A 13,330-nucleotide genomic window follows, 5' to 3' on the forward strand; every position below is an offset into this window, starting at 1 on the left:
GGCCTTGATAATCGCGCTCACCCTAAATAATTGTTTAAAATCTGATTCTCATGAGCGAGGTATTACTGACATATCACGTCGTCACTTGATCTTGACCACGTAATTAAACATCGTACAGACACATTACGAGATATCTCAAATCGTGATCTTACACGCGATTGGCTGAGAGCGCCGACGCTGGTTATCCAATAAAAATCAACCAGGCCTACACGATTATTTCTGATTAATCATGAACTTACTTCTGGTTTGTTTCTGGTCGACATTAAACACCAGTCGACAGTTGTCTCTATAATCAGGCACACCATCGCCATCGTCATCACTGTCACATGGGTCACCTGTCACACAAACACACCAACTCGTCAGTTAAGAGTCTACCTCTGATCATAGAGGCGACACATGCAAAGGGTGTCACCTTTGCAACTCTTGAGCCGTAAACACTAGTTATAAGTTCGTATAGTGTGATCGTCCGGGTGAGTGTAGTTCTGAAAAGAACTGTTGTTGGTGACTGACGTTTCGACAACCTGAGCGGAAGTCATCTTCAGAGTCAAGTGAATAGTGTTTGTCAGTCGATGATGTTATAAGTCTGGTCCGTTGAACGTGATTGGTCAGTATAGCCATGATGGTATTGGCTGAAAGACTCGTGTAAAGTTTGTCATCAGTCATTGGTGGGTTTCGATCCGTCTATTGTTAGTCAAGTAGGTCGGTTTTGGTCCGTGTATTGTTAAGTCGGTCTGTTAGAAGTGCGTTTGTCGGTTTCGTTTCTGTCGTGGATAAGTCGTTTGTAAGGCGCCGGTAGTTGTTGACATCTGTTAAGAGGCGTTTGTTCTAGGTTAGTGCACCAGCTTTCCAGAGTCAGTCGTTGAAAATAGTAGTGAAAATAACGTAGTTGTAGGTTTGTGGGCTACACGAATGTTGTAGGGCTGTAGGGTTGTAACCTACAACTACGTTACGACACTTACTGACCAACGTGAAAGACAGAGACGAACCTAACGACAGACAGGGAGCAGTTTACAAGATCAAATGCTCTGACTGCCAGGCTTCCTACATTGGTGAGACTGGCAGAAACCTTAACACGAGACTGACTGAACACAAACGAGCCACGAGAAATGGTGATGCCAACAATCACATTGCTGTACATCATCAACTGACAAACCACAACATTGACTGGGACTCTGCTCAGTGCTTAACCTACAGTACAAACTATTTTCAACGACTGACTCTGGAAAGCTGGTGCACTAACCTAGAACAAACGCCTCTTAACAGATGTCAACAACTACCGGCGCCTTACAAACGACTTATCCACGACAGAAACGAAACCGACAAACGCACTTCTAACAGACCGACTTAACAATACACGGACCAAAACCGACCTACTTGACTAACAATAGACGGATCGAAACCCACCAATGACTGATGACAAACTCTACACGAGTCTTTCAGCCAATACCATCATGGCTATACTGACCAATCACGTTCAACGGACCAGACTTATAACATCATCGACTGACAAACACTATTCACTTGACTCTGAAGATGACTTCCGCTCAGGTTGTCGAAACGTCAGTCACCAACAACAGTTCTTTTCAGAACTACACTCACCCGGACGATCACACTATACGAACTACTGATACTCCTGGGTTCAAACCATTTACTGTGTTACTAGTTATAAGTATTATAAATATAGGTTCGATATTCCGTATTCTAAAGTAGTATCTTGACTGTAGGAATTAGATGTAAATACAAAGAGTGTGCGAAAATGTAGTATAATTTAATGTAAATAGACCAGAATCGTTTTTATACTTATATTATATTTTAATTTTAACAGTGTCCCCGATTAGTAAGCTTAAGGCTAGCTAGAAGACTCGACACTCAAATAAAGTTATTATTATTATTATTATTATTATTATTATTATTATTATTATTATTATTATTATAATAGTTTATAGAGGGAAAGGTTTTGAAACCTGGCAAAGTTCTTTGTTGTATGTTTTTGATGGCTATTTTGGGGGTTGACCCTGTACAAAACCTGGCAAAATACAAAGGTGGTTATGTGTGCTCATACAACTAACCAACAGAAGCAAAGCGATTATGTAATTCATACATAAAACAAAAGATGGGTAGGGTCAAGGAACTTCCAACATAAATCTTAGCTTGTTTGTTTGCTTCTTTGATGTTTACCGGGCTTCTCATCCATTTCCTTCTATTAATTATGTTCTGATTTGCATAACGAAAGCATTTACGGAACCTCAGCCTGGAACTTGCTAATAAAGCTCATTTTCCCTTTGGTCACTGAAAATAAAACTCCTTGCCCACCCTATGACTTAAAAATAGTGTCCTTTGTTCTCGTGTCCTCGCCAAGAATAAAGCCCTCTGTTTTCCCTGTTTCATGGAAAAATTTCTTTTTCCTAATCATGAAAACCAAACCCTTTAATCCCCGGTTACCCCCAAAATAACACCCCTTTGATTTGTTTCCCTATTTCCTCCAATATAACCCCATATTTCCCAGCTTTTAACCAGTAGGCCCCACTTGGGATCCTCATATTTTCACATACCGAGTCCATCCTGATCCGAGTCCAGTTGATCAGGGTTTGCTTGGCTCAAACAGTTGTCGAATTTGTCTTCTATTCCATCGTTATCACTGAAAGCAAAGGAAGTGTGAAAAAAAAAAAAAATAGTGGAACCATAGTTAAACATTGTTCTCCCTTGGGAGAGCGAACCTTGGCAGAAATAAATCCTTCTTTCAGGTAAATTGATCGATACCATTCCTGAAGAATTGACCAAACAAGCAATCGTTAGGTTAGGTTGGATTGTAAATGTAATTACAGTGTCTCCAATTAGCGCCCGTGCTCCACAAATGCTAGATCCTTTAGATAATGAAATAAAGTTGTTATTATTGTTATTATCATCAGATGTTATATCTTGCGATATTTTGACGTTTTATTTAACGAAGCCACGTTATCAATCTCGACCCTCATCGATTCTTATTAGATTTTACATATCTTGGCAGAGCCCCCAACTGTGCTCAGTGGCATACCTACGACTTTAGAAACTGGTACTTATTCTCCATTTAAATTCAAGTCGTTGTTTACTTGAGCAGACCACTCAATAGGGATCATTCTTACGTTCTACTTACTAATCTCGGTCAAGGTCGCATGCGTCTCCCCAGCCGTCACCATCTCTGTCATTCTAACAGAGAAACGTGAAAGATCGTTGATTTAGGAAGAAATAGAGGGAAGGAGGTAGGAGGGGGTGAAGGAGGAAGGTGTCAGGAGATATAAGGAGAAGGAGGAGGAGGAGGAGGTAGGTGGTAGGAAGTAGAAGGACGGGGAGGAGGCGGAGAGGAGGTGGGAGAGGCGGACGTTGGAAGAGAGTAGGCGTAGGAGGAGAAGGAAAGGCCGAGTAGAAGGTAGGAAGAGGGGGAAGAAGGAGGTGATAGATCTAGAGGGGAGGGGAAGGAGGTTGGTAGTAGAAGGAGGAGGAGGGGAAGGGGTAGAGGTAGGTGGGAGAAGGAGACGGAGCGGCGAAATCAAAGAGAAGCAGGAGGAGGAGAACGAGAAGGAGGAATTTGTAATTGCACACCTCTGGAAAAGCCATTTACACTTACCTGATCACGGTTGGTAGTAGACGGACAGTTGTCACATTCATCTCCAAAACTGTCGCCATCTTTGTCTGATTGTTTTCTGTTTGGAACCAGTGGACAGTTATCGAAGATATTTCTTAGACCTTCAGAGAACAACGAAGACCAATGTTTGTTACACATTACTCGTTTTAATCTATTGATTTACCATGCAATCACACCCGTATCAATATGCTAGCCCCCAAACACAAACATTCCTTTCGCCTTGCGGAGGAAAGAATGTGTGCCAAGACTTAGATCTTGTGTCAGCTTGTATCAAGTATGCTGAAGTCTTAGATGCAAGGTTTTGCTCTGCATTCGGTTGTTTTGGTCCTGGTCTCAAAGTTAGTTCGCTATGCTTTAGCTGTACAGATGATTTTTATTTACTCCATTATTTCAGGCCCTCTGATTACATTTGATTATCTAGCTGGGTCATCCTACCATCTCCATCCGTGTCAGTGTCACAGGCATCCCCAATCCCGTCCCCGTCCATGTCTTTTTGATCACGGTTAGGAACGTTGGGGCAGTTATCACAAACGTCTCCGACTTTATCGCGATCTTCATCTTTCTGATGTCGGTTGTAAACATCCGGGCAGTTGTCCTAAGAGATAGAAAACAACGGGCTTAAACGCATGGGTCTAAACGTCAACGTGATGTAATTCTAGAACCTACTTTGTAAGGGAATAGTGTATGAACTAGCTACATGATTGCGAGAACCAACCAGGACTGAAAGTAAAAGCTGGTAGCCATGTTTACGGAAAGCGCGGGAAAACGTGCACCTGGCGGCAAACGGTGGAAACCACACGATTGGACGACAAGAAAAATTCTCTGCGCTGATTGGTTAAAATTACGTCGTACCCTCAATAAAAAGTTTCATGACCACTCGCGAGAACATTTAAGGTGGTACTTAGACCACTTGTTACCACAAGGATGCGTGGCCGCCTCACTTGACAATAGAGTCTCTATAGCGAAAAGCGCTAGCCTAACGTGCAGCCATTGCCTCGCCTTTTTAACCCAAGCCCTGGACTAGGAAAGGCGTATAGGATCGTTTCAAATAGCGGCTTTGACAAAAAAATTGAATTACCGCATCATTAATATATCTGTCGCGATCCGCGTCATATTCACACATATCCCCTAAGCCATTCTTGTCCGTGTCCTCTTGACCTGTGTTTGGAATACTTTTGCAGTTGTCCTATGAATAACATAGTAACAAGGCGTTAAATGGTATCAATGTTACTGAGTGTTTTTGGTGGTAAACCTGTCGTTTCTTTGTTGGTTTGTATCACGTTTTTATCAGCCTTTATTGGTCTGAGCGTTTACTTTGATGTGTAGGCATGCCAAATATTTTCTTTAGAAACAGCTAGGATTCAACCTCTCCAGTTTCTTGACCAACCAAAGAGGCTAGTCGTTTGCTTGGGGCAAACAGTTGGAAAAGTATATCTTTCTGTACTTTCACTGAAGCTTTACCTTGGCACAGCGAGGGTCACCAGTGCAGTTCAATGCTTCGTCAGGGACTCCATCCATATCCTCGTCAGCATCACACACGAATCCATTTCCAGCAAAACCAGGTTTACACTGCAAACGACAGTGTTAGCGTTAAGATGCGTTCAGTGGAGGCAAGAAAACGAGAGGAAATATGAGGGAAGACTACAAGTCGCTTTCCTTACCCTACATTCGAAGGCTAACCCTTTCTTCTTTGGTATGCATTCAGCTCCAAGCCCACAGGGGTTTGATTTAGGATCACCAGAACAGTATTTTACGACAACGCATTCACTGTAAGGATCTCCAACATATCCATCCCGGCATGCAGCGCAGGTATAGCTACCCTGAAAAATACAGCATTAAGTCAATAAATTAACAAATATATTTTGCTCAGATGTATTATTAATATAGATAATCGGGTGATATTTTTTGATCTTCGGAAGGGTTCGGGTGATCTTCGGAAGTACGCGGAAAACGTCCAATTACATTCGACTATTTTCGGAAGGCTTCGGGTGAACCTCGCTCACCTTCGAAATTCCTCGGATTACCATGAGTGTCCTCGTAGTAACTTAGGATATCTCTGTTGAAATTTGCACTGGTGTCATATGGAAACCGCACCCCTTTTTAGCTAATCAGAATCGAGTAATGTTTTCAAGTGTATTATTAGCTTGTTAATGTGTCCTGACTTACCTGTGTGTTGATGCACGTTGAATGAACAGAACAGCCGCCATTTTTTCCATCATTACACTCGTCAATGTCGTTACAAATCTAAAGACGCAAAATTCAATTAAATAATATGCACATATTTACCCGAGTTGGGTCTACTCGTTCGCAACATAAAGTTACCGCACAATCTGCATTCTATCAGGTCCTCTATTTCAATTGCCATACTCCTAAACTCATGAGAGGCACTGTGAGAGTAAATTAAAAGTGTCTTGTCCAAGAACATGACATAGGAACTCCCAGTCAGTATTTCAATTCTGACCTCTCGGTTTAGGGTCTAACGCACTAACCATTCGGTCACCGCGCTTTTCAGATGAACACGCACTTCAACTCTATTGTTTGTTTAGAAATAAGTAAAAATTAGTTCCAGAAAAGATAGTGAGCTCCAACCGATACATTTGATGGAATCCAGTATTTTGACATGCGCCGGCGCATGTCAAAATACTGGATTCCAACAAATGTATCAGTTGGAGCTCACTATCTTTTCTGGAACTAAAATGATTATCTCAGTAAAGAACATTGAAAGTCATTTAACCTGTTTGATGTTCTCAGCAAAATCTGCTCCAATTCCCATCGTAGAGTTACCCAGAAAGCCTTTAGGACAGGCACTGCATTTAAACCCCGGCTGTAGATTGGTACAGGTCGTGTGAGGAGAACACGGTAAATACAAACACTGTAAAGAAAAGAACAGAAAATATAAGTCGATTATTGACATGACCCAGGTTGTGGCTAACTATTTGCAAACTCTGATCAGGTGCACAGGATATTCTATCAAAAAGCCCTCGGTGCGCGCGAAGTTGTTTGGTGAATTACTGCTATCCGCTAGCTACTCTTGGCCAAAACCTAATTCGAATCCGTGAAACCTTTCGCGTTCTCAGTTGTTTTACAACTTCGCCGTTTGAAATGGCAAAGAGAAGTTAACTTTGCTCTTTTGATAACTGTGCATCACCGGATTATTATGGACGATTGATGTAAACTGAGTTTGATAGCGCGGCTTTGCTAGTTACCGTGAAGTTCCGGTTATAAACCCCTCCGGTTAGGGGCCCATTTATATCAATAGAAAACGCCCCCCCGGATATAAGCCCCCCGCTTTAAGCCCACCCAAAGCCCTCATGAAGTTGTATAAGCCCACGGCAATGATTAACTAGATGCGACATAAATTATGCGCAGTTCATAATTTCAACACGGTTTCCATGGTAACTTTTTATCCCACGGAATAATTGTTGAGTTATTGTTTTGGATTTTGTTTTCACGCTGATCAAACAAACTTCACAGAAGCAAATTAACAAAAAGATGGCAATTTCGTGACAACCCGGCACAATCTTTTGTTTTGCCACCCTCGTGTACAGTATAATCGAATTGTATGGTAACCAGCTTCTTTTTATCAATCGCTTACGTACACGATAATTGTGTCCACGGACGACAAAAAGGGAACCAAACATTATATATCAGCTACAACTTGCTGGGCTTCGAAACCATCGTCCTTTTCCAAACGTTCACCAATAGATATGAGACTCACATCCATTTGGAGAACAAAACTAGTTGTGTTTTTCACTGTTCTCGCGGCAGTGTGGAACACTTTCGTGGTTTTTAATTATCAATATGCAAGGCAGTCTCTCGAAAAATGTCCTAAAGACATTAAAGAACAAGGCAAAACACTTGTGTTTGATAAAACAGAGTCACGAAGCTACCTCAAAGGATTACAGAAGGAAATTGATGAAACGTTTAGGAGATTCGAAGCAAAAAATCACACCGTTGGAAAAGCTTTCCGCCTGGCTTCACTGCATGGCAAAAGAAGCGAAGAGAGGGAACAAGATATCGAAATGACAACATCTTTGCCTGATTGTAAACAGACACCATATCTTTTGATTCTGGTTCATTCAGCGCCGGCAAACTTCATGGAAAGAGAGGCTATTCGACTGTCTTGGGGAAGACCGCAGAATAGTATCAACGATGCGAACGCAGAAAAGCAACTGATTCCATGGTTTGTACAATATTTATGTTTGGATTTCATTTTTCAGGTTACTTTCGCGTACAGTTCTGTAAAGCTCCATTTGTTGTCGAGCAAATGTTAAATTTCCTTGTATGTTTTGGGTTAAGCAATGATAATAATTTTAATTAGGCCGATCTAGAGGCATCGTGCGTCCCTAAAAACACATGTACCGTTAAACTAACAATACTATGGTGTTGTTTCTGGAAATTTATTTTAAGAGGACTAAGAAAATAAACTACAAGATGAGTGGAAACTTAGAGTCCACCGCCCTGAGAATCAAAAAGTATTCTATTTTTCCAAACTCTTTCAATTAGTTTCAGGTTTTTGTCAGTTTTAACAGAATCTGAGAGTTTATGATAATTTAACTGTTGTAAAATCCCAGTTGATACCACATGTTTGACTTGCTCTAGATTTTAACGAAATATTTTTATAATTACTCTGGTTAAGGTTGTGGAAAACAGTGTTCCTTGTGGGAAAGACACGGAATCCAATTTTGGGCGGGCTGTTACGACAAGAGGCCGTAAACTATCAAGATATTGTATTCGGAAACTTCATCGACTCGTACCGCAACCTAACAAGAAAGATGGTGCTAGGGGTTGAATGGGCAGCAGCCCACTGCCAGGCGCACTATGTGATGAAAGCAGATGATGATTCGTATGTTGCTGTACTTGAGCTTACACAATGGTTGGAGGAATATCAGCGAACGCAGGGACATAATAAAGCACTTTACATGGGCGCAGCTTTGATTAACAAGGAGCCTTTTCGCGAACGAGAAAACAAGTTCTATGTATCAGTAAAGGAATATCCCGCGAAGACATTTCCCCCTTACGCTTCGGGCCCGGGTTATGTTTTTAGCGGGAATTTACTGACAAAACTTTCTAATGCTATTAAAGTCGTACGGTTATTTCCCAATGAAGATGCGTGTTTCGGCGCGTTAATGCAACACATCAAAGTAGATCTCTTGAACAATGAAAGGTTTACTCCATTCTCAACGGGAAAAGTTCTTTACACTGAAGAAAACGGTTACAGTTTATGCGAGTTTAATGGGCCTTTAGTTATTCACCGCATCTCTGGGAAACAGCAAATCGGAACTCACTTTAATGTCCTCATAGTAAAACATGCATCAACCATATGCGAGCACATCAAACATGGAATAGGAAGCACTGATTACCTCATGGACACTTTTTGGTTATTTCATTAACACTGTATTTTTGTTTAACGGTGCTGAAAAAAATGTCAATAAAGTAAGATGAAAATTTTCTAAACGTTTTTTTTTGGGGGGGGGGGGGGTATTAAAAATGGAAATAGGAGTGAGAAGAGTTCTGTTCGGTCTCTGAAGTGCGCATTGGGAATTCGACGGTTTGAACACTCCGGGTAACTTGTATAGTTGTTGAAACGCATTTGCTAAGACAGACAATGAGGCACCAGAGGCTCTAAATACAATTAATCTTGGAAAGCGGAGTGAAGCGAGCGACCGATCTGTTAAACACGCATAAATTAAGTATAACTGGATAAATTAACATCTTTACAGTTGTGAACCAAATTGGAAGGCTTGAAATTCTGTATTAACAATAAAATTCTAGTAAGAAAGAACAGATGCTGAGCCTGCTAACAATAAATCCTCTCTGTGATTGAGAACGTGCTAGGAAAATGAAGTGAGAAAATGAAGTTCGTATTTACTCGGCCAGAGCCGATGGTAAGACAAAGAATTGTAGAACAGATGTTTAGCCTAACATATATTACGGGCCTTCCGTCGATGTCCTTGTCCTATGAAAACGTCTCCGTCTGTTTTCTTCAAAATACCTCGGTAAAAATGTCCTCATCAAGGTCTTACCCAAACTGAATTCTTAATGATGTTCTTTTGTGTTTTTAACTATTGCAACAGATTTGCAAACAAACGGTGTAAAAAATAACTTTATTTCTATTGCGAACTTTTCTGTAATGTTCGTTGCTTCGCTACAGACCAACAGTGTCAATAAAATGACATGGATTAGACTCAACAATGGATCAAAATGCAATAATATTGTACATTAAAAGCTAAGCACAAAAAAAAAAAAAGGAAAGAAAAAGAGCTTTGGTGAAACAAAATTCTGTTAGTTTTACATCACTAAGTAGCATGTATGTCACAAAATCAATTTTCGCTTTTCATGTTCTCTCACTGTAAAATGTGACGTTTATTTACTTTAAAATCAATTTTAGAACATCTCTCCTGTGCTGTGTATTTTCAATTAAAAAATTCTAGGGATTTGTGGAAATCGTCCCAGATACATTTGAAATTAAGTCGCAGAACATATTCATTAAGACTTGTTGTCTAGACTTTCTTAACTTTTTTTATGCAGTCTAGCTTTGGTGCATAGTGCTAGCTAGTTTTTTAAGATTGTTCATATCGTAAAAACTCTTCTAGCCTACCCCACACTGAAAGGTGTCATTGCTTTCAAGAAGAAACGGACGTTATAGAAATAATAATAATAAAAAAAATTGCATTGCAGCCAATAGAAACAACCCACGACAGTATCTACTTAATATTTACAATTATTGCACGAGGTTGAGCAAAATATCGTGATTTGTCAGCGGCTAGCAGATCATTTATTTCCGAAGCCGAAGGCTGAAGCTAATAATTGATCTGCGGGACACTGACAAATTACGATATTTTGCGATAACCGAGTTCAATATCTGTTTTATCATTCGATCAAGAAGTTTGTTTTCATATTTAAATGGCTCTAAATCACTCTCTGAGAACTCAGGGAAGCGTCCTGCCCATTTTTAACACGAGAACGTGGTTGCAATTACGCGTAATTAAGCAGAGCATTATTTGCAGAAAGACACACTTAGACGGTATCACGTATGAGTAGTTATGTACATTTGCAGGTCACGTGGTGGGCCCTCGGCCAATGAAAAGGAAGAATAAAGTGTATCGAATGATAACCGTATTATATGGCTTGTTCTTGTGGTCGATATAACGTGCGCTCTGACTGGCTAATTGTAGGGCATCATTCCCCCGTAATGCCCAGGGGCCGATTACGGGCTTGCAAAAACAAAGCAAAAAGCCATATAACGAACAACTTATTAACCTCGAACGTTCAGCCTTTACGGGAAAATCTCAAACCTCGCTATCGCTCGGTCAGTACGGCAAGGTTTTCGCTCTGAGATTTTCCCGTAAAGACCTCACTTTCGGTTAATAAGTAATTATTATCTGACACATAACTGACGGACGGTATTTACCTCATTGACGTCATCACATCTGATCCCGTCTCCCATGTAACCAGGCGGGCACTCGCCACACTTGAACCCAAGTCCCTCTCCGGGTGTATTTGTACATTCAACAAACGGAAAACAAGGCTTCAGCGAGCACTTGTCGTCTGAGGCGAAACAATAGAAAACAAAGTACACTTATTAAAAGCTAGGCTATTTAGTCACTCAGGTTATAAGAATTACATTCTCAGATTTTATAGGATATGCAAAGATAATGCTAGCCTGCTCGCAGGCTAAGATAATGCAACAGGGAACACAATTAAGTCTCGTCCAGTGAGAGACCTCGTGACTTCCTACCCCTTCAAACAAAAAGCTGGAACACCCGCCCCCTCCCCCGCCCCCCTCCCCAACAGCTAATCTGGAACTAGAAACGGAATTTACATTACGCTGATAGGCCAAATTTTAAAACCGTAACCTGATAGGGTAAGATTGATTTGAAACAGCATGCAAAGATTAAGACTTTATATTTCAGGGGTATAGCTCTTATCTTCTTCAATGTACCTAGTCTCTTATCCCACTGAGAATTTGTCTTTCATGATCAAAATTGGCACAAATGGTAATTTTGTTTGGGAACAAAATTTTCATCTGAGTGAGAGTTTTTTCAAGGATTAAAATTTAATTGTCTCTGGCACCGAAAGGTGGCGATTTATATGGAAAAGCAAAACCAAATGTAAACGTTTTGTCGGGTTCAAAACTAACAACTACAATGTATTGAAGACGCTCAGTCAAGGTATTTCGAGTTATTTTTGTCCAGATGCAAAATTTCCTTTAAATTAAAGGAAACGTGAAAATAGTAGGTCACTAACATAGAAAAACCCCAAAGAGATAATAATTAACCAAAAAGGAACAAGGATGGTTAAGGATGGAGAAGATATAGACACGGATTACAAACGGCGAACTTGAAAAATTTAGGCTAAACATTTTAAGATGCGCAAACCGTGACGAAGCTTCTTAAGGAAACACACAGTGGAAGTGACCTTTACCATGGCAACAAACAACCAAAGAAAAACCAGTAGACGAGCGGACAAATACGCCTGATTTGTTTTGGTTAAATGGCCTTCTTTCACACAAATTATTCGGTATTTGAACATATTGGTAAATGAAGAGGCGTTCAAGTTCAAAAATATACGGAGAAAACAACGTATAGAGGTGAACAGGTAAGCTTACATGCTAAGATGTTGAGAAAATACACAATAAACATTGTGAAGAACAAAGTATGACCAATGGTAAGTAATGCGTACAGGACAAAGTATAATGGCTGGCAGAGGTCATAGGTATTGGTCACGGTTATCACAGCATATTAGCATAAGCAGGATAAGCCGTTTTCATTTACGTCGCTAGAATCTTGTTAGTTCAAAGATAAATAGCCCCCTCCCACACCACCAAAATCAATTGTACAGGGAAGTCAACAACAATGGTCTGAGTAGGTTTGTTGTGGTTATTTGAAGTTCCTTGCCTCCACAAAACAACGACGAGAAGTTTACCATTCTTTTCAAAACTACTAAGTCAAGTAAATCAAACAAGCTAAAAAAAATTCCACTTGTTTTGGCGAAGATGTACAAAACTTAAAATTTAATTCCTGCCTCGCCAGTTTTGTCTATATCTTTTGGTATTGAATTAGTTTTGATATCTAATCGCTCATGTTCAAGCATATTTCACACCATAATTAGATGTTCTAAGCCAACTTCGATAGATCTTCCGATGTACGTTGTTAGGCAGTTTTGAATAGCTAGGTACAGCATTACTTGCCGTCATGTGATTAGCTAATCCGTTTAAGTTACTCGGCACTCTTGATTACGAGGTCAGCGGATGTCATCGTGGTAAATTATGCGCTGAAGAAGCTCGCTTTGCATTAAGGGCTCTGTGATTCCTTCCGATTGGTTAGCCGGCGCACACTTGATTATGCAATCAGCGGATGCCATCGTGATGGTGAACGAACGTGGTGAACGGACGTGAAAAGCGAGATCGACTTGGATGGCGTCCAAGACGTTTTAAAAAGGTTTACCTTTCTTGTAACTTTTTATGATGTGTTTGTTATCCGTTTTAGTTTTACTCTTAAGTATTCCACCATTACCATTTCCTGTCCCTGGTGAGTAGGCTCGATTGGAGCAGACTCCGTTTTCCAGTGTTTTCTTGATGTAAGTCACATCTGCAGACTGCAAAACAGATCAGATGAACAAAACTGAACAAAGGAAAATGACGGAACTAAATCAATCTGAAGTACAATGTGATTAAAGACTCAAAGTCGGAGGTTAGCTCGAGCT

The 13,330-nt window shown here is 40.4% G+C and overlaps 2 protein-coding genes across 10 annotated transcripts in view; one reads left to right on the forward strand and one right to left on the reverse strand.

The window, feature by feature from the left end:
- Positions 1-13,330, reverse strand: part of LOC110068880 (cartilage oligomeric matrix protein-like) — a 49,860-nt gene that overhangs the window by 6,203 nt on the left and 30,327 nt on the right. For 8 of the 9 annotated variants that reach the window (XM_020776296.2, XM_089295626.1, XM_020776297.2 and 5 more), the window contains 12 exons: positions 13,072-13,222; positions 11,037-11,173; positions 6,357-6,494; positions 5,789-5,866; positions 5,284-5,442; positions 5,084-5,191; positions 4,701-4,808; positions 4,058-4,217; positions 3,605-3,723; positions 3,134-3,186; positions 2,553-2,638; positions 240-335 (listed from right to left, as the gene is read on the reverse strand). In XM_020776296.2, coding sequence (XP_020631955.2) covers positions 240-335; positions 2,553-2,638; positions 3,134-3,186; positions 3,605-3,723; positions 4,058-4,217; positions 4,701-4,808; positions 5,084-5,191; positions 5,284-5,442; positions 5,789-5,866; positions 6,357-6,494; positions 11,037-11,173; positions 13,072-13,222 — 1,393 coding nt within the window. The remainder of the gene's footprint in view (positions 1-239; positions 336-2,552; positions 2,639-3,133; positions 3,187-3,604; positions 3,724-4,057; positions 4,218-4,700; positions 4,809-5,083; positions 5,192-5,283; positions 5,443-5,788; positions 5,867-6,356; positions 6,495-11,036; positions 11,174-13,071; positions 13,223-13,330) is intronic. The other variant, XM_020776299.2, reaches the window with a different exon arrangement.
- LOC110068882 (beta-1,3-galactosyltransferase 5-like) lies at positions 7,134-9,073 on the forward strand. Its single transcript, XM_020776301.2, has 2 exons — positions 7,134-7,805; positions 8,262-9,073. Exons 1-2 carry the CDS (start codon positions 7,330-7,332, stop codon positions 9,013-9,015), a joined length of 1,230 nt encoding a protein of 409 aa, XP_020631960.2. The 5' UTR covers positions 7,134-7,329; the 3' UTR covers positions 9,016-9,073.

This window comes from Orbicella faveolata, unplaced genomic scaffold, assembly GCF_042242905.1.
Source record: "Orbicella faveolata isolate gen_17 unplaced genomic scaffold, um_ofav_v1 contig_26, whole genome shotgun sequence".
NCBI lineage: Eukaryota > Metazoa > Cnidaria > Anthozoa > Scleractinia > Merulinidae > Orbicella > Orbicella faveolata.